At 43.4% G+C, this 21,235-nt stretch overlaps 1 protein-coding gene and 1 pseudogene across 1 annotated transcript; both read left to right on the top strand.

The window, feature by feature from the left end:
• Positions 1–213: 213 nt before the first annotated feature.
• On the top strand, positions 214–7,573 carry LOC118239257 (C-type lectin domain family 2 member D11-like; the record flags this gene model as incomplete). The annotated part of the gene is made up of 6 exons (XM_035448702.1): positions 214–246; positions 2,376–2,493; positions 3,074–3,205; positions 5,197–5,378; positions 5,905–6,011; positions 6,180–7,573. Coding segments are annotated over 6 exons (711 nt in total), but the record flags the coding sequence as incomplete, so codon positions are not given.
• Positions 7,574–12,856: 5,283 nt separating this feature from the next.
• On the top strand, positions 12,857–14,387 carry LOC103158630 (annotated as a pseudogene).
• The last annotated feature ends 6,848 nt before the right edge of the window (positions 14,388–21,235 follow it).

The raw sequence follows: 21,235 nt of genomic DNA, 5'->3' as shown, positions 1-21,235 counted from the left end.
GAAACATGTGGAGAAGCAAGAGGAGGAAGTGAGTCGTGGCAGTTGGCCTTTTTTTTTTTCTTTCAAAATTTACAGGAAGGAAGGAGTGTAGGGGAAGCTGTAGCCACGCCTTCTTAGGGGCTGGCTACAGGAGTACCTGAGGGCTTGTGAGGGCGTGGTCAGAGTGAGTAGGGGGACTGCGTTTTCGGTTTCGGTTTCTCTTTGCTTCTTGCTGTACAGACTACCACCGCCTGGCTAGGTCGCTCTGTAAGTAAGGCTTTTCCCTATTAAATACCCTTATATTTCTACCTGACTCCGTATTGGTAATTACCTACTATAAAGGAGACAGTTTTCTGTGGCTCACTGCCTTTAAGCTTGCTGATTGGTTTAGGGACTTTGGACAGGTACAGTGGTATCAGAAATAAGAAAGTGCAGGTTTGCACATGCTCAGTTTTTCACAGTGATCCCTAAAGCTGCTACAAATTCGAACATAAAGGTTTTTTTTTTCTTTTTTCTTAGAACTTAAATGAGGTTTCCCTTTCTTCATGGCTATATGTGGGCAGGGTGGGGGCATCACCATGTTGTATACTTCCTGTACAAACAGCCATACAGCCTCCTAGTGTCTGCACAAGTTTGTCTTTCTGAAAAAAGGCGTTAGAGTCATATCAACATCTAATTCATCAACCTTCTGTTATATAGACAGTGACTTTGCTCTTGAATCTAAGACAACTTTTGCCTAAGACAAGTTCCCAAACATCCCCTCCACCTCTTTTTAAAGAATTAAATGACTTTACAATACTAAACTTTGTTTTTGGGTCTACAGTCTGGCTTGATTCTTGTTTTTAGCAGACAGACACCAAGTTACTTCAGTAGCACATACATACTGGGGCGATGCCAGCCTTTCCCTGTCTAAAAACCGACCATCTCTGTGAAATATCTGTTGACCATGAGTGTTTGATGTAATTTCTGGAGTCCTTTTTTGTTTTCCTGCTGTATTGTTCTAGTGTCTAATTTTTTGGTAGCATCAGGCTGTCTTTATTCCTGTTCCCCTGAGTCATGGGATTAGGCAGCATGATCTCTGAATTCAACCTGTTCTTTTTCGTTTTTGACTACTCTAATTTCTTTTTAGTTTTCATAAGACTTTTCCTATAATTTGGTGCTATGTCTTTTTTTTTTTTTTTTTTTTTTTTTTTTTTTTTTTTTTTTTTTTTGAGGGCAACCTCACTCCAGGAAGTGAAACTGTTGCAGACATAAATTACTTTAAGGGTAGGGCGTTGGTTGCACATGCCTTTAATCCCAGCACTTGGGAGGTAGAGGCAGGCAGATCTCTGTGAGTTCCAGGACAACCTGGTCTACAGAGTGAGTTCCAGGACAACCTGCAAAGCAATACAGAGAAAACCCTGTCAGGAAAACAAAGAACCACAACAACAACAACAACAACAACAAATTAGCTTAAGAATTGTTGACATATGAGCAATATTGAGTGTTCCAGTTGCTTATGTGTTTAGAACTACCTTGAATTCTTTCCTTTTTTATTATTAAAATTGTATGTATATGAATGTTTTTTTTTTCCTGGATAATTATCTGTTTTAAGTGCATTCTTTGTACCCACAAAGGTCAAGGAAGGGAGTCTGTTGTTTTATCTAAGTTGTTCTAGTACCCAGAAAGACTCAGGAATCAGATATTGGGGTGAAACCTGACAGATCAAAGAGGAGGTGGAGGAAGGACCAGCTGACCTTCCCCTTTTTAGCGGCTCCCCAGCATGCATGTCTCTCTCCACATGTCCCAGACCAAAAAGGCCACGATCTCTATTCTCTCCCTCCACTTCCTGTGTCTCTCCCTATCCATCATCCTGGGTCCTTTGTACTCTTTATAGCCAATTCTTGTCAATTAGTTGCTGGCTCTGCCCTTGATCCTGTGTTCTCTGGAAGACTAACCAAAAAGTGAACTTACCTGCTGAGCCATTCTCTAGTCTTGTGACCCTGTTTCTTTGCCCTGACTGGTGCTCCTTGAAAAGTCACCCTGGAGTAGTGAGCAGACTTCCTGCTCCTGTTCCCGGTGGTGGCTGGGACAGCATTCATAACTGCACCCTTGGGAATGAAGAAGACTGCAGCTGGATTTACTGTGTTGTTTTTTAGTGGATAATTTTTATAGGGGTTGGATAGTTCCTATGAAAATTATGCCAAATATTCACAAGTTTTGCTGTGTATTGTTATTTCTATTTTCTTCTTTTCTTAGTTTGTTGATAGGTCTATTCCACTGATTTTCCCCCTAATTTTTCAGTTCCCTCTTCTCATGAGAACACTTTTTATGGAGAGCAATGCAGCTGACTGTTGTTGCCTTTCACTGTGACCTTCTCTCCTTTCATTTCTGGCTCTTTCACCATTCACCCTTAGTTCAGTAATAGAAGACCCCTGGCTGAAGTGCCGTTTCCAGCATCTCTGGTCTTCTTTCCACCTGGACATCCTGTATGGAGCAGGGCCTTCTTTGAAAGGGATATTAGTGCCCTTTCAGGTAAAGTGGGTTTTTGTGCTTAGTTTATTTTATCTTTCTTAAGAAATTCTTGCAGCCAAAAGAAATAGTAGAGAAAATATATAGAAGAGACAAACTAGGACAAACCTGCCCTAGCACAATTGCCTGACAACTTCTCAGACCATCCACAGTGGGTCAACTCAGGAGAAAATCTGTCCCTTCTCCAATAATTGATTCAAGAAAAACCATCTGTTCATTTTTTGTTTTAATGTATTAAAGTATTATAGTACATAAGAATCAGTGCCATTTATAACTGTTTATTCTGTTGGAGTATAGAATACTACTATATTATCATAAGTCTTTATTTCCATGTTTATCTTATGTTTTATTATAATATATGGTTATACTATTCATGGTTTATTTTTCTTCTTTCCTGTAATGAATACATATGTATTTATATATATGTGTGTGTATGTAAATATATGTTCATGTGGTTTGTAATATTAATCTTTATAGAAGGCATCATTTTGAGTGTCCAAAGTTATAGAGCAAATTAATTGAGTAATCAGTTGAAAAGAAAAGAAATTCTCTAAGTCGACACTCTCCTATTACTCTTTTACAGTTAAAAACCGTCAAGGAAAATATCTGAGAATCATCTCCGCTGAGTCTCCTGTTAAGCTTCACTGCTGCTATGGAGTGATTGCGTTCCTCTCTGTCGCTGTTATTGCACTTTTTGTTGCTTTGTTATTGCCAAGTAAGTGACTCATTCTCCACATTCTGCAGCATTCTGCCCACATTCTCGTTGTTAGTAAATACTTGCTGATCACTGTGAGGCCGGCACTGTGGGAAGGGCTCTAGAGAAAACACACTCAAAACTCCTGTTCTCTGGGAACTTAGGCTGTAGCAGGAAGATACAGAGGAGGAGCAGCACAGGCTGTGGTGTGCACAGGAGGCCGGGCTCAGCATCTCTGGGAAGATGGCATTCAGCAAGCCCTAGACTGAGGTGCAGGAGACATATGTCCACCTGTGGGAACTATTCTAGGCAGAGATCAAGGAGAAAAAACCCAAGGGAGGAGCCTCAAGGAGGTGGCTGCAGCTAAAGGGAAGTGAGGACAGTAACAGGGTTGGGGAAGGTCCAGACGCCATATGGCCCCATGCTTCGTAGTTTCAGTTACTAACTGCAACTATGGTCAGAAAATATTACATAGAACATTCCAGAAATGTATCATTCCTGAGCTTTTAGGTGCAGACTGTTCTGAATAACATGATAAAATCTTGTACAGCTTTCCTGCCATAGCTGGAGTAATGATTCCTGATATCATTTTATAAAGTCAACTTTAACCACCTTGATGAATCATACACAAGTCTAAACATGGACAAACATTTGCCAACAGGAGTTAGTCAGTGTTACCTAAACTCTTACATAGCTCTGGAAAGAGACAGATAAAAGAAGAGACAGTCACCCTCAGTGCCCATTGCATTTGTTCCTTTTGTTAAAGTCTCATGGTACTGGGTATAGGAACGGGGAACAACTACAACTATTAGCCCCCACTAAAAAATAAGTGTGTGTGTGTTTGTGTGTATTTCATTTCTAGTATGTAATATTTCTTATCAAATCATTTATTTCTAGGCTCAGTGCCCCTCAAAAGAGCCACGCAAAGTTATGAAAGAAAAATGTCTGTTATTTTTCTAAGTGGTTCTCTGAAGCCTTGCTGCCTAAAGAGCTTCACACACACACACACACACACACACACACACACACACACACACACACACACACAATCACTTTATCATGATAGACTCACAAGTGAGCACATCACACAGACACTCCAACCCTTGCCAAGGCCCAAACCCTGTGTATCTCACTGAACTTCCACACAGTTAGAGTGGCCATCCTGAAGCCATGGAGCTTTGGTTCTGGTTTTAGACTTTCACTGTATTTACATTTTTGTACATTTATCAGCTACAAATTAAAAAAAAAAAAACACTAGTAAATTTGAAAGTAGAAAAGCAATGCTATTTATAACATTTTTAACAACTCATGGAACCTTTGCTGCACCCTGACTTCCTCATCTCCTGTCATAACTCTTCCTCCTTCTCCTTTCTATGTCTTAAGCCACGCCCACACTCAGAGCTCCTCACACTGTACTTTCTAGGCTGGGATAAGCATGTAAGGGAGTACATAATATTATACTTTCTAGGTCCCCACTTTCCTGCAAGCTTCATTTTTCTTACATCTGAGTAACATCCTGTGTTACACATGTATCCCCTTTTCATCATCTGTTCGTCTGTTCATGGGCTTCTAGGTCAGGATTTTCTTACTCTTGTAAATGGGGCAGCAGTCCACATGGATGTGCAGGTATCTTGTGTTATGATGCACTCTTCTCTCATATATGCTCAGCAGTGGCATAGCGGGGTCACAAAAGGTCTATTTTTAAATATAAAAAAAGCTCCATACTGGATATATCAGTTTATACTCCCACCAGAAATAAATAAGTGTCCCTATTTCTGCACAGAGTTCTGACATCTATTGTGAGATTTCTTGATAATCGCCATTCTGACAGCCCCTAACAAGAGTCAGTATGTTTTCATATGGTTTTAATGTATATATGGTATAATAACAGGAACGCCTGGATCAAGTTTTGGTATCAAAAACCTATTTGACCGTGTCATGTGTTGTGTGCTGGTATTCATCCACAGTGAAATTCAGAGAAGTAAGGAGTTTTCTTAATTTTGTCATTTCAGGAGCAGGAAAACCAGAAGAGGTCTCAATCAAATGTGTCTGTGCCTTTTGTCCTAGAGATTGGATTGGAGTTGGAAGTAAATGTTTTAATTTTTCTGAAAAAGTGGAAAACTGGACATCCAGCCAGACCTTTTGCGTGGCACAAGGAGCCCAGCTAGCTAGATTTGACATCCCGGAGGAGCTGGTAAGAAAGGATCAGGAATTGGTTTGTTGTTTTGTCTGTTGAATATTTACTGCCTTGAGGTAGGGAGGCTAAATATGAAGCATGAGGAGAGATGCCACCCTAGGCTTTCAGGGAGAGTCATGGGGTGTGTGTTAGTTTGTGCTACTTGAGATGGCAACAGCCCTGAGACATTCCAAAGACATTCTCTCCTGCAATGCTAATAGGCAAACTGCATGGCCACATAGACATGACTGAGAAAAATGGCTGTCACCTTAAGCCTTTTTCTGAGATGTCAGGTGTTGCATACCTAAGGTGACAGCTGCTAATAACTACAAGTAGAGGCTTAGCCAGGGACTTTCTCAGCCGCAGAAGGATTGGTGGTTGTTGGTGCCATGCATCCACTAAGAACTGAAGATGATTTAGGCTCCAAAGTCAATGACCTTCAGTGCAAACCTGCTGCCATCCTGAGAGGAGGCTGTAGGGCAGAGAGACTCAAGTCTTATCTGAAGCTGAGACACATGCATTCGCCGTCTGTGTTCTATGACAGGAATTTCTGAAGAGATACAAGGGGGAGCATGACCACTGGATCGGCCTCCACAGAAAGTCCTCAGAGCACCATTGGATGTGGACAGACGGCACTGAATATAACAACTTGTATGTTCAGAACACTTTTCCTTCTACTGTGATCACGTATTGGGATGTGTGAGGGTTGTGGCTGTGAGAGATGAAAGGCGGTGTCATGGGAGGTGATCTGACTGGGGAGATAGCATTGCAGGAGTGAATAAATGGCAGACTGCAGAAATTCTGTTTGTTTTGTTCTAGGACTTCCCCCCGAGGAGAAGGAGAGTGTGCCTACCTGAGTGGCAGTGACATCAGCAGTGGCAGGAACTATACTCACAGGAGGTGGATTTGTAGCAAGCCCAACAGTTTCACAGCTTGTGATGTGCCAAAGCAGTCGTGAGAGGTCTGGAACATGTTATCTACAATGGCAACCTCATTTCTTTATCTTATAAAATTATCCAAATTAATTCAGAATCTGTGGTGACTTCAAAGATGAAAGCAATCATGGAAGATATGCTTATAGGTACTTGGGAGGCTATGCATGATCCTAAATTATATAAGTGATTTAGTATGGGTTGGTCCTTGTCTCTTAAACCTGAATTACAATCACATCAGTGTTAGTGGTCTCCACTTTTATTTCAAGGTATGAAAATTTTTTCATCCGCTCTTCCTCTGAATGACTGGTACATTAAAAAAAAAAAAAAAAAAATGGTGCATAGGATTGAGCCAAGAGGGCTGCAACACACAGGGCTCCTGCAGAAGGCCAGAAGAGGAGGCAGATGTTCCAGTCTCTCCTGCACCGTCTCCCCACAGCTCTGGGTATCCTGCATCAGGCCGCATCACAGGTCTACAGTCGCCATGGAGGAGCCTCAGTCACTGATGCCACAGCCCCTGCAACCCAAGCCAGGACCAAGTGAGGCCCTGTATTAGAAAATCAGGGCCGGGTGTCAGAGAGAATAGCTGACTCTCTGATAAACGAGCCTTGGCTCTGTAAGTTCTGTTATCAGAACCTTTTAACAATATTTGAAGATTGATTCAAGATGGTGTCTAGTAGGGTGGCTTCTTGGTCCCAACTGGAGACACTGCTGCTGTGGAGCTGCCCTTGGGCCACAGGTACAATGTTCACACCTAATGAGTCAGCAGACCGGCCTTCACTGAGGGCAGAGAGACGTGCAGAGGCCTGGAGCTCTAGTGGGTCCTGCCCATAGATACCCTGTCCAGCTGGAAATTCACCTTGGCTTTAAGCAGCATCAGGATGTCCGTGATGAAGAAAGGTTCCTTTTCTGGATTAGGCCTCCTCAAACACTGGCAGGGTGGTGGTCAACAGCAGCCTGGACCTCTCGCAGGCTCTGTCCCCTAATGCACTTCCCAGCCCCACGACCAGCCTGGCTCTGAGGAGCAGAGAGATATCCAAGATGGAGAATGGTTCATTTTCTGGATTGGGCTCTCTAAATTTGGTGTTGTCAGGGGCCATGAGAATTATCGCAGGTGACAACTAGCGGTCAGATGTGAACCCACCAGAGGAGTGACTATGTGCTGGAGGTTAATCCTGTCCAGAAAAGGTCTGCAGGACCATGGACTCTGAAAGCTTTTGATCGCTCTTGTTAGAGCAGTTTGCTGTCTCCCTGATACCTGCATTGTAATGTGTAAACTCCTGTGACCTGTGTATGTTCTCTTATGATTGCATCTCAGTCTTACGGACACATACATATATCTGTGGGTGGTCAGGTAGATGACTGTTTAGAAGATTGGGTGAATGTAAGTCCAGAAGATGTCTCCATCAAAATCAGAAGCATTTTAGTTTATGTGTAAGAAATGACCAAAAGGAAAATAGAATCTAAGCCTTGGCTAACCGGCAAGTAGTTCCTGTAAATAATTATTGATGTGAAACTTTGAACTTTAGGCATTTTAATATAACAATATCACAGAGGAGGAAGGAAATCTGAAACATGAGAAAAACATTATTTTTTTTATCATTACTGGAGTCTTATCAGTTATGCTTATTATGATAAGTTTAAACATTTTAAATGTCAGGGGATAAGTAAGCAATAATTTGTATCAACAATTGTATGTATATAAGTGTAGATTTGAACATATAAGAGAATATATTTAAAGATTATTTGGATATATTTGGATAATATTTGTAATATTAGTCAATTTGTATTTTTAAATTATTAATAGCATAAAATTTCAGTACATTTATTTAGTTTTATTTATTCATACATTATTAAAGTAAAATTACTTGTAATTTAAGTAAAATTTATCCTTAATAGTTAGCCATTAAATTGTATTTTTAATTATTTTTAATAGTTTATAATTTAAGTAAATTATCCCTAATAGTTTATAAGTTAGTAGTTGGGTGATAAATCGTTACACTGCATTTAAAATTATTTTTATAGTTTATAATTAAAGCAAAATTATTTTTAACTGTTTATAATTTAAGTGTGTTCTCTTTATAAGTTAGAGTTTTATGTTTTACTTTTGTTAAATTTAAAGAGGACAGTTGCAATTGAATTCGTAATGTGGAAATGAAAGTTCTTCCCCAGTAATACAACATATAAGAAGCGTGCAGATATTAGTTGCAGAGAGAAGATAAATATTTATCTTTAAGTCTTTATGCTCAGCAGACATCTCTAAACAAACTGAAAGACCTTTAATCAGACCTTTATGACACGGCCATGATTTTGTAAACAAGCAAAAAGCTCCGTCAGTATGTGTACATTTAGCCAAAAGAGGAGAGGAGAGAGAGAAACAGACTTTTAGAGCTAGAGAATCATCTTATCTAACTATGCTTCATCAAATACAGATTAATCAAAGTAATGCAATTAATCAAAAACTAATAGATAAAATTAAGCCTCTAAATTCAACCATTTCCTTTAGATAATGTAAAATCACAATATTTAGCCACATTTAGGCACATCGTGTCATTCTAGTATAGATTTTTATGACTCTTCTGTCTTAATATAGATTAGAGATATTCTAAAATCATATACAACTCACCTACAAGGTGGTTCAACTAATTCTCATCTTGTCATCAATATACATCATTGACTTTTATTAATTTCAAAATCATTATAATTCTTCCAGTCATCTTCAGACTTTTAATTAGACTCATTGCTCACTGCCCTAGAGAGGTTTCCATGAGGTACCCATTTTCCAGTACCTTGTTTCTTTACCAACTCTCTTTGGACTTGGGGAACCCATCTCTCTGTGAGTGTTAATAAGAAAGCATAGAAGAGAGGGTCTCACTGCCACTGGCCTGTAGCACTCTGTGGTCTCCTTGATTTTTCCTTCATTTCCCCTGGCTTGTATCACCTTGTGCTCTATCTCTGACATGGTGGCCTTGGTGGTCTCCAGGTGCTCAACCAGCTCAGTGTCATCCAGGAAGCTCCACTCTGAAGCATAGAAGCATGGCCAGCCTCCCAGGGCAATCTCTCAGGGTTTTCTTTCCTCCCTGATCTCAGTGGGACTTCCACTTGTGGCGTCTGCGCCAAGAGCAAGTGTAATGTATGGGGGGAAAGCCTGGAGATGTCAATGAAAGACTAGAAGTCTGGTCATTTGTGCTAAGAGAATGTGTGTCTGCCTCTCTGTTGCAGGGAGAGAGCAGCCTCATATACAGACTCACAGCACAGTGGAAAAACCCCAGGTGTAAGAGCCCAGGTTTTCACAACTAGATGTGATGCCAGTGGGGCAAGGCTGCGTCTGTAATCCAGGACTAGAAAACAGGATGTGAAAGACCCCCATGGGTTGGGATCCCTGGGACATACACTAGGAGCAGCGACCCCCCAGTCACCAGGTGGAGATGAGAGCTTGATGCCAAGAGCAAGAGGCTATTTTATTCAGTAACTGGGGCTGGGGACCAACTAGTTACTCACGCAGGAGCAGAGGAGCTGGACCGAGAACTCCTGTCTAGGGGCTTCTTAAAGGCAAAAACTTCAAACAGATGGGGTCTGGGGTGGTCGAGGGTAACAGTTCTGATTGGCACATTCCAGGTGGCCGACCACAATCTCCGGGCTCAGGGGTCGTTTAGGGCACTTATATGTTCATCTCTGGGAACCATTTGTTCTTTAACTTTAGCGGCTCTTTCCTGTTAGGGTCTTAAATTTAGCTTCTCACATATCTACAAAGGAAACATCTTAGGCTGGGGTCCTTCAGGATCTCATTGCATAGCAGGCAAATGAGATACCATCCAGTCAAAAAGGCAGACCATAAGGGTGTGGGCCATAAACTACAGAGTTGCTATGGTTACTTAAGGTCACACAAAGTACAGAGTCAGTTAGTGACTCTACTAATTAAGGGGGATACATTTGACTGAGATAAGACAGGACAGGAGGTTGGGGGGGGCAGGTTACAGGGTTTGTCAATTAACTTCGGGGCTGGGGAATCTTTACAATCAGCAGGGTACCTTTACAACCAGCAATCAGGAAAAGAATACCAACAGGAGTGATGAATAGTCACCTCTGCCTCTCTGGGAGCCATCTCAGGTGCCAGCCATGTCATTCCTAGCCATCAGAAGCTCCCCCTCTCTCTTTCCTTCAGAGCCCAAGTCTTTTCAACCTTCAGCAATTTTTTTGATCCTTCAGATGTACTTGTGGTTTTTGGCTGACAAGCAACTTATTGAGACCCCGAGGTCACTGCAGCCCAACAGAGAGGCTAACTGTGTAGGACCAGAAACAAATGACACACATTGGCTCCCAAGGCAAGGGTATCAAATGGGAGTTACTTTGCATGCCGGGGTTGCAACTATACTTGTTGCTCTGGAGGGAAAATGTGTCACAGTCTCCTTCACTGCAGACTCAGGTGTTCTCCTGGCTCGGGAAGTATATTGATATCGTGTTCATAATATCATGAAAAACAGAAGCTAAAGAGGAGAAGAGACAGATGAGGTATATACAGTTTATTATAAGGCCCGTATAATGCATGGCAGAGTAGAGGGAGTAAGAGAGAAGAGGAACAGGGGTAATGGCTGACCACCATGGCCGGTCGCCATAGAGAGGCAGAGAGAGCATGTAGGTGGGAGAAGAGAGAGAGAAGCAGCAGCAGAGAGAGAGGAGAGAGAGTAAAGAGAGCGAGCAGCAGGGAAGTTGGAAGTTTTAAAGGGAAGACTGCACATGCCCACTGAGGTTCCACGCATGCCCAGAGTCTCACCCAGGCAGTAATGCATGGTGGGTGATGTGGTGATGACATAGCATGTTTTCCTGTGCGTGCCCTGACTGTTGTTGGGCGGGGTCTGTCTCTTAAAGAGATATTGCCGATCAGCATTAAAGCCTGAACCTTTCGAAAGTATTTCGTTTGGCAAGCTTGCAGAAGCTCAGCATTTTTTTTTTTCCACAAAATTCAATGGGGAACATGAAGGGAGATATAAACAGTTTTAAAACCAATATTATACACTGTGTAATTAACTTCGTAAGGAGTGTTTGTTATGATAGTTCTGGATTTACCTCTTATAGATACATTCTATAAGTTATGTTCCTCGAGAGCACCCTGACAAACAGTGATATACGGTGATAAGACGGACAGGATGCAGGTAAAGGGGGGACCTGTAAGTCATGAAAAAGTTATGAAGAAAATTGCTTTTCTAGTCTCAGCTCTGCCATAGGGTATTCTTATTTTGTGATGAACAATTTAATAGAAAATGCAATTGACAGTGAAAAACTAAAACCATAACTAATGATCCAGGTCTTCAGAATGGCTATTCCAGCTGTGTGGAAGTGCAATGAGACAGATATTTGCAGGACCTGGTAAGTGTTTGAGTAGCTAATAGAATGTACCACACTTGTGGATTTTGCCTTTTTAAAGTCCCTGCTCACTCAGTTAGGGGCCGATTCTAGACCTGAAGTTGTAAGAATGGTTGACCCTGGCCAAGTCTGTGTGGTTCAGTGTCAGGGCGCCAGGAAAATTCCATTAGGGAATTTCTCGAGGTCCAAACCTCTGGTTCCAGTAACCAGGAGCTCAGGTATGCATTGAATTGGGGATGCTTGCTGCTTTGCTTTTGAATAGCATGTCCCCTAGTTTGCATCTCTGCAGAACTAAGCATTTGGCTAGGCCTGCACTTTGGCGGAGGGCTAGGTGCAAGTAACAAGTGAGGACAGAGTTAGGAGGCATATGGTGGAGGGGTCTGCTGGGGGAGAGGGAAATGGCCAGAGGAGCACGTTTAGATTACAACCAGGAAAATGCTAAATAAAGAAGAGCCTCCAGTTTTGCACCATGGAACTGAGAGCTCTCTAAAGATGACAAGATGCTTGTGTCTGGTCTTTATCACCGTTGGGTTACTAGGAATTTCCAAGGTCATGCTCCCCCACTCAGGCAGAACCTCATGACTTCCCGGGTTTGGGGCTGAGACATGCCGAGCCATGACAGCTCAGTAAGAACTTGAAGTTCATAGAGCTCCTCCTGGCCTTGTCCTTGGGGTGAGAGCACCTCATTTACAACAGGATGAGGCCTCTCTGACCTCCTATCTGTGATCCTTGGCAATCTGTCTTTCCTGAGAGTGGCCAAACAGTGGAGTACATCAGACTTGAAGAGCCACTGAAAGGGAGAAGTTTTGTTCAAGGTGAAATAGGTGCGCTGGGGCCACAGCTTTCACCTTAGACAGGACGGTGTGGCCCGGTCCCTCAACCAAGGGACTTCAGCATAAAGGGCTGAGCTTCTGCCGTTAACCCAGGCACTTTACTGTGAGCAGGGCAAAGCCCTCTCTGTGGACACAGATATTTTTGTTCACTTGCCAAAGCCATGTGTGGCCCTACCAGCCTGAGCAGCCGGAACAGCCGCAGCCTGCGCCCTCCACCCGTCCCGGGGTCTCTTTCGCCCTTCCACCTCCTCCATCCCCCCTCCTCCTCCCGCTAGCGGGGGGGGGTTGCTCGCCTTCCCGCCAGCCCCTGTTGTTCCCCCCAAACCACCCGCCTCCCGCCCTCCCCCTTCCCGCCCGCTCTCAGTTTCCCCTCAGTCGACTGGAGCCTCCAGTTTTGGCTTTCACTCCCACCAGTGACCAAAGACTTGACCACTCCAAGTCCAGCTCCCTGTGACTACCAGACATGGACACCGGTGTGACTGAAGATGGGTTAAATGTCACTCTCACCATCAGGCTGCTTACGCATGGAAAGGAAGATGGCATTATCATCGGAAAGAAAGGAGAATCCCTCAAGAAGGTGCGCGAGGAGAGTGGTGCCCGGATCAACATCTCAGAAGGGAATTGTCCTGAGAGAATCATCACTTTGGCTGGCCCGACTAATGCCATCTCAAAGCCTTTGCTGTGATCATTGACAAACTGGAAGAGGACATAAGCAGCTCTATGACCAATTGCACAGCTGCCAGTAGACCTCCCGCCACCTTAAGTACGGTAGGTGGTTCCTGCTGTCAGTGTGGCTCTCTCTTTGGGAAAGGTGGTTGCAAGATCAAGGAAATAAGAGACAGTACAGGGTCTCGGGTCCAGGTGGCAGGGGAAATGCTTCCCAACTCACCTGAGCGGGCAATCACCATTGCTGGCATTCCGCAATCCATCATTGAGAGTGTCAAACAGATCTGCGAGGTCATGTTGGAGACTCTCTCCCAGTCGCCTCCCCCCTCACCCCCAAAGGCGTGACCATCTCGTCCTGGCCCAAGCCCTCGAGTTCTCCAGTCATCTTTGCAGGTGGTCAGGCCTATACCATTCTAGGACAGTATGCCATTCCACAGCCAGATTTGACCAAGCTGTGCCAGTTGGCAATGCAACAGTCTCATTTTCCCATGACCATGGCAACACCGGGCTCAGTGGCATTGGATCCAGCTCTCCAGAGGTGAAAGGCTATTGGGCAGGTTTGGCTGCATCTGTTCAAACTACTTCTCATGAACTCACCTTTCCAAATGATTTGATTGGCTGCATAATCGGGCGTCAGGGCGCCAAAATCAATGAGATCCGTCAGATGTCTGGGGCACAGATCAAAACTGCAAACCCAATGGAAGGATCTACTGATTGGCAGGTCACCATCTTCTAATGCTGGGTCTGCTGGCAGCATTAGCCTGGCTCAGCACCTTATCAATGTCAGGCTTTCCTCAGAGACAGGTGGCATGGGGAGTGGCTAGAGCCGTGCAGGTTCATCCATGATCCCTTCCTGCTCTTCACCACCACCCATGATCCATCTGTGTAGTTTCTAAACAGTCAGCGATTCCAGGTTTTAAATAGTTTGTAAATTTTCAGTTTCTACGCACTTTATCATCCACTCATGATTTTTTAATTCAAAGCTTTTTAATTCCTTTATCTGTTCAGCAGTTATGCTGAGATATCCATATTTAGTTTTATAAGCTTTAGCCCTTTTTTTTTTCCTTTTTTCCCCTTTTTTTTGGTTCATGGATTTTTGTTTATCAAGGAAATGTAAGAGTGGAATATTAATACATTTCAGTTTAGTTCTGTAATGTCAGGAATTTTTTTAAAAAAATTAAAAGATGGACTGGAGCTTTTTCTTTGTGAATAGAAACTGGATGGCACAGTGACTTATGTGGGTGTTATTCCTGTCTTGATGTTATTTTTATACCTTTAAACCTTCACAGAGGCCTGGTTGGGTTTGAATAGAATTAAGGTATTTTCTTCTGTTTAAAAAAAAAAAAAAAGCCATGTCTGTGGGAGACAGACCGTGGATAGAGAGGGGCTCCTCACCTCACTCTGAAGATAAATAAATGAATAACTAAATAACAACAACAACAAAAATTACTGGACCAGGGAACAAAGCAGCAAATTTTGCTGCCCTGAAAGCGGTCCTTTAACCAGTGTTGTCACTTAAGATAGTTACCCTTCATCAACATTAATTGTCCTAGAGCTCAACCTTTATACACATAAATCAAGTGGACAAAAAAGAAAAGATACTTACTCAAAAGTGGTGGTGAATTCTTTTGATCCTAGCACTAGGTAGGAAGAGATAGGCAGTACTCAGTGAGTTTGATACCAGCCTGGTGTAGAGAGTGAGTTTCAGGACAGCCTCCAGAGCTACAGGGAAACCCTGTCTCGAGAAACAAAAGCAAAAATAAAACAACGCCAACAACAAATAAAAAGAAAAAAGAAGAGAAACTTATTAGGAGACAAATAGGTGGTGGTTCTTGCTGTGCACCCTGAATTTATCAGAAGACAGATGGTCACCGAACTCTACCACACTACCAAATCTGTGGGCGAGTAAAACTGCAGAACTGCTCAGGTCCAGATATTATTCTTAGGTTTAGGTCGCCCCTGTCCCTGGGTTCCAATTAGAGAGCTGCAAATTTCAAAAGGGTTTGGAAAAACTAAATCTGAGTCGTCCCTCCTTTTATATCCCAAGAAATAGACTTTCTGTAAAATCACATACAATTTTTACAGACAAATACATTTTATGTGTTGCTTTCTTTAAAAATTAAGGTTTCTCAGTTTTGTAACTAATTAGTGAACCTTAAGTCAAGTCCTTTTGGCCCTTCCTGGGCTGATAAATTTAAGATTATCATGAAATCCAGGGAAAGTAGACAGGTCTACAGGTGGTGACACTTGGCCTCTGTGAAGAGGTCACCTGGGGAGCTCCCTGAGAGCCTCCTCCACGTTCTTGTCCACACCGCGGCTTCCAGTCAGGGCCTGGTTCCTTGTGGCTTGAATCTGAGACGCAGATCCCGCCGTGGTGAGCGCTTGTTTGCCCAGCCCAGGAGATGATGGACTGTGGTCATTTGTTCCTGTGTGAGGAGCCTGAGGACGGGACCGTGTTGTGAGAGGGAAAGCAAGTCTGTCCCCTCCCCACTTGCATTGTATGTCGACGTCGTGGCCCATGTGTTGGCGACGTTTGCGAGTGTTTTGTTGTGTTGTTTGAGCAAGTGAGTGTTGAAGAGGGAGCAGGTTTGTGAGGTGTTTGTTGTGTTTGTCGGGAGTCCTGGAGGCCGTTGTGAGTCGGTGTGTTTGTTGTAAGGTCCGTCAGGGGGCGGTGAGGTGTTGGTCTGAAGTTTTCTCCGAAGGAGGAGTATAGGCTGAGCGTGTTACGTCATCCCAAAGCGGCTTGAAGTAGGAAGCTGTGGGTGTGTTGTATCGCTGGCTCTGGTGGCGCAGGCCGGTAGTATTTGCTGAATGAGGCAGAGGCAGGTGGGTCTGAGTTCGAGGCCAGCCTGGACTACCACTTTTCCTTCCCCAACACAGAAGCTTAGTTCACTTCTGTGACTCTTGGCTTTTATCTGATTCCGGAGTTACTTTCATTGGTAGCGACCAAGCGTTCTATAAATATTTCTTTTTTAACTAACGCGGAGTTATGGCAGGATCACCTCTCTCCGGGATACCGTTAATTTCCTTCTTCTTTTTTTCTTTAATTTTTTTTTCATGCATATACATTTATTAAAACAGGATTTCTTTGATAATTAATTGGGCCCACAGGAACTGTTAAAGAGTAAGCTAATACTATTTTGCTATAGCCATAGTTTGAGACTGATCTTCTGTGTTATTCAATAGACGCTTCTGTATTACTCAGATGGTTGCGAATTTATTTTTTCATCTTTAGAGAGCTCTCAGTTCCATGTTGTAGAACTAGAGTCATTTCTTTTCTTTACATATATATATATATATGAATTACAAACAAGATTGAATTACATGACGATCCAAGCTCCCTTCTCCCTCCCGTCCTCCCCTATCACCCCCCCCCACTAAAATCCTACCTGTCATCTGTCCTTTCTTCTAATCTACACCTGACTCAAAATTTCTGCTTCCTCATGACCTCTGCATCCTTCCTTTTCTTCCCTTCTCACTCTCGTAGCTTCCTCCCCCCTCTTCCCATGTTCTCAATTTGCTCAGGGGATGGTGACCCTTTCCCCTTCTCCAGGGGACAAAGTTTGTCTCTTTTAGGGTCTTCTTTGCTTACTAGTATCTCTGACAGTGTAGATTGGAGGCTGCTAATCCTTTACTCTATGTCTAAAATCCACATATGAGGGAGTACAGATCATGTTTGTCTTTTTGTGATTGGGTTACCTCGCTCAGAATGGTTTTTCGAGTTCCATCCATTTTCCTGCAAATTTCAGGATTCCGTTGTTTTTTTCTGTGAGTAGTACTCCATTGTGTAAATGTACCACATTTTCTCCATCCATTCTTGCTTGAGGGGCATCTAGGCTGCTTCCAGTTTCTGGCTATTACAAATAATGCTGCTATGAACATGGTTGAACAGATGTCCTTGGTGTATGAGTTTATTTCCTTCTTTTCAGTACTTATACTTGAGCAAATTCAAAATGCAATTCACCTGAGAAAATTGCCATGTTAGTGGGTCATAGAAGAGACCACTGAAACCTTCCAGGGCCACTAGCTGAAGGGAACAGAGCTGCAGATAAATTAACAAAACTGATTGCTCTGTCCCAGGTAGAGAGAGTGTGAGACAGTCTCATAACTTTCATCATCAGAATCGCAGGATTTGAGAAAACAATTTGCTTAAGCAGAGAGACTGCTTGTCAAATCATCAAACAATGTGGAGTGTGTCCACAGTATCTACCTGTGGCTAATTTAGGGGTGAATCATCGAGGCCTACTCCCCAACCATCTATGGCAAATGGATGTTACTCATATTATAGAGTTTGGCAGGTTGAAATATGTACACATGACAATTGACAAGTATTCAGTTTTCTTAATGGCCACTCCACAAACTGGAGAAGTCACCAGACATGTTATAAGTCACTGTTTAAGATGTTTTGCTTACATGGGAGTGCCAAAAGTTATAAAAACAGACAATGGGTCTGGATGCTTTCCAGCAATTTTGTGCTCAATGGAAAATAGATCACAAAACAGGTATTCCTTAAAATCCCCAAGGACAGGGAATAGTGGAGCAGGCCCATAGTGCTCTAAAAAGGCAGCTGCAAAGATAAAAAGGGGAGAGCTGTGCGCCTAGTCTCCACATGATGCGTTAAACCACGCACTGTTTATCGTAAACTTTTTAAATGTGGATGCTGGTGAGCAATCTGCTGCAGACAGATTCTCCCATGCCAGAACTTGGGCAAATTTTGCTCAGGTCCAATGGAGAGATCCATGTACCAGACAATGGAGGGGATGGGACGCCCTGATTATCTGGGGTCTAGGGCATGTCTGTGTTTTCTCACAGGGGGAGAATGAGGAGCACTGGCTACCGGAACGGTTGGTGTGATGCGTGGAATAGAGAAAAACCGGATTCTGTGTCCACAGGAGAGGGTCTGAACCAGCTGGAGTGAAACACTGAACCTTTGTTCCTGAACCTTGAGGACATCTGCCCTACAGCCTGAGGAAGAAAGTAGACAGACACCCAGTTCCAGTTTCACCATGCTTTCCAGGGCCCCAGCTTCCCTATAGACTGACTAATATAGCATCCATGTTTTTCTTTAATGCTGAGAAGAGTGGCAGGATCTGGTCAGACAAGAACCTCCACCTACAGAAGGTGACACCGGTGAAAATTTGTGCTTGGTGTGAGGTGGGTGAATCCACTTCTAGTGCAGACTTTTGAGGTAGGAAGACACAGGCCTTCAATTCGGGTCTTGAGGCAGGAAGACACATTTTGAACATGGGCCACACCTGCTGCTGGAAGCCTATGTGAGGACGAGGAAGAAGGAAGCTCTTGCTCTTTGCCTGCTTGCTCTCACCATGCTAGGAAGTCCTTTCTTACCCTGGCATAGAGCAGTGTTTCTTAACCTATCAGTCTCTAAGCCTTTGGGGTCACATGTCAGATATCCTGCCTATCAGATATTTACATTGCAATTCATACCAGTAGAAAAATTACAGTTATGAAGTAGCAATGAAAATAACTTTAGGGTTGGGAGTCACCACAACATGAGAAACTGCGTTAAAGGGTCACAGCATTAGGAAGGTTGAGAACCACTGCCTTAGAGCCTACATCTTCGGGATCCCAGCATCTACAGAAGACCATCTGAGACACCCAGTCTCATAGATTGAGCAATTTCAGGATTCTGGGACTTTCTGTTCATAGCCGGCCATTGTAGGACTACCTGGATCACAGCCTGAAAGTCATTCTAATAAAACACCGTTTCTATATACACAAAAAGATATATTCTATGAATTCTGTTTCTCTAGAGCACCCTGAAAAACAGATATATGGTGAAAAGGAAGGACAGGATGCAGGTGGGGGGGGGGCTGTAAGTCATGAAAAAGTTATGAAGACAATTGCTTTTCTAGTCTCAGCTCTGCCATAGGGTTTTCTTATTTTGTGGTGAAAACGTTCATAAAGATGTAATTGACAGTACAAGTCTAAAACCATAACTAAAGAGCCATGTCTTCAGAAAGGCTATTCCAACTGTGTAGAAGTGCATTGAGATACATGGGTTTTAGGACTCGGTAAGTGTTTGAGTTGATATTTGAATGTACCAGACTTGTGGATTTGTATTTAAAAAATCCCTGAGCACTCAGCTAGGAGCTGATTCTAGACCTGAAGTCACAAGAGTGTGTGACCCTGGCCAAGTCTATGTGGTCAGACAGAATTTGAAGTCCATCAAGAGCTCATCCTGGCCACTTTTCTGGCATGAGAGAACCCCATTTACAACAGGATGAGGAGTCTCTGAACTCCTATCTGTGATCGTTGGTAATCTGTACTTTCCTGAGAGTGGCCAATACAGTTCAGTACATCACACTTGAAGAGCCACTGAAAGGGAGAAGTTTTGTTCAAGGTGAAATAGGTGTCCTGGCGCCCCAGCTTCCTCTTTGGACATTAATTGTCTAGAGCCCAACCTTTATACAAAGAAAGTGGAGAAAAAGAAAAGATACTTGCTGGACAGTGGTGGTGAATTCCTTTATCCCAACAGTAGGTAGGTAGAGATAGGTGGATCTGGGTGAGATTGAGACCAGCCTGGTCTAGAGAGTGAGTTTCAGGACAGCCTCAAGAGCTACAGAGAAATCCTGTCTCGAGAAACAAAAGCAAAAATAAAACAACAACAACAAAACAAAAACAAAAATAAGAAAGAAAAAGAAAAGATACTCATGAGGAGACAATTAGATTGTTGTTCTTGTTGGATGAGGGACCTGTGCTCCCTGCTTTTATCAGAAGACAGACAGATGGTCACCAAACTCTACCACACTACACATCTGTGGGCGAGTAAACTCCTGAACTGCTCTGGTCCAGATATTATTCTTGGATTGAGGTCGCCCCTCTCCCTGGGGTCCAATTAGAGAGCTGCAAATTTCAAAAGGGTATGGAAAAACTAAATCTGAGTCGTCCCTTCTTTTATATCCCAATGAATAGACTTTCTGTAAAAACATATACATTTTTCACAGACAAATACATTTTCCGTGTTGTTTTCCTTAAAAATTATGGTTTCTCAGTGTTGTAACTAATTAGTGAACCTTAAGTCAAGTCCTTTTGGCCCTTACTGGGCTGATAAACTTAAGATTATCATGAAATCCAGGGAAAGTAGACAGGTCTACAGGTGGTGACACTTGGCCTCTGTGAAGAGGTCACCTGGGGAGCTCCCTGAGAGCCTCCTCCACGCTCTTGTCCACACCGCGGCTTCCGGTCAGGGCCTGGTTCCATGTGGCTTGAATCTGAGACGCAGATTCCGCCGTGGTGAGCGCTTGTTTGCGCAGCCCAGGAGATGATGGACTGTGGTCATTTGTTCCTGTGTGAGGAGCCTGAGGACGGGACCGTGTTGTGAGAGGGAAAGCAAGTCTGTCCCCTCCCCACTTGCATTGGATGTCGGCGTCGTGGTCCATGTGTTGGGGACGTTTGCGAGTGTTTTGTTGTGTTGTTTGAGCAAGTGAGTGTTGAAGAGGGAGCAGGTTTGTGAGGTGTTTGTTGTGTTTGTCGGGAGTCCTGGAGGCCGTTGTGAGTCGGTGTGTTTGTTGTAAGGTCCGTCAGGGGGCGGTGAGGTGTTGGTCTGAAGTTTTCTGCGAAGGAGGACGACAGGTTGAACGTGTTACATCAACCAAAAGCGACTTGACTTCCCCAACACAGAAGCCCAGTTCCCGTACTGTGAGTTTTCTCTGTTGCAATCAACAACACTCTCAGCTCCACTCTCAGCTCCTTTCCCCCCATTTTGTACTTTTGCCATTGCTTTGTTTTCCGTTTGCTGCTTCTTCCCATGTGTTTTCCTTCTTCTTTTCAGTTTTTTTCCTCCCGCCTTTCCCCTGAAGTTTCCCTTACATCTTTCCTTATTCTTCTTCCTATCTTTTCTCTTACTCCCGGTTATAATTTCTAAGACAAAAAATTGTTTCTTTTTTCTATTTTGCCTTGTATGAGTGCTCGCCCTGCATGTATGCCGGAATAGGGGACCAGGTCTCATTAGAGATGAATGGAGCCATCTTGTGGTTGTAGGGAAAGGAACTCAGGTCCTCTGGAAGAGCAACCCGTGTTCCCCAGCCTCTGAGCCTTCTCTCCATCCCCCCAAGAGAAA

Source organism: Cricetulus griseus, chromosome 8 (genome assembly GCF_003668045.3).
Source record: "Cricetulus griseus strain 17A/GY chromosome 8, alternate assembly CriGri-PICRH-1.0, whole genome shotgun sequence".
Taxonomy (NCBI): Eukaryota; Metazoa; Chordata; class Mammalia; order Rodentia; family Cricetidae; genus Cricetulus; species Cricetulus griseus.
This window is presented reverse-complemented; position numbering and strand designations above follow the sequence as displayed.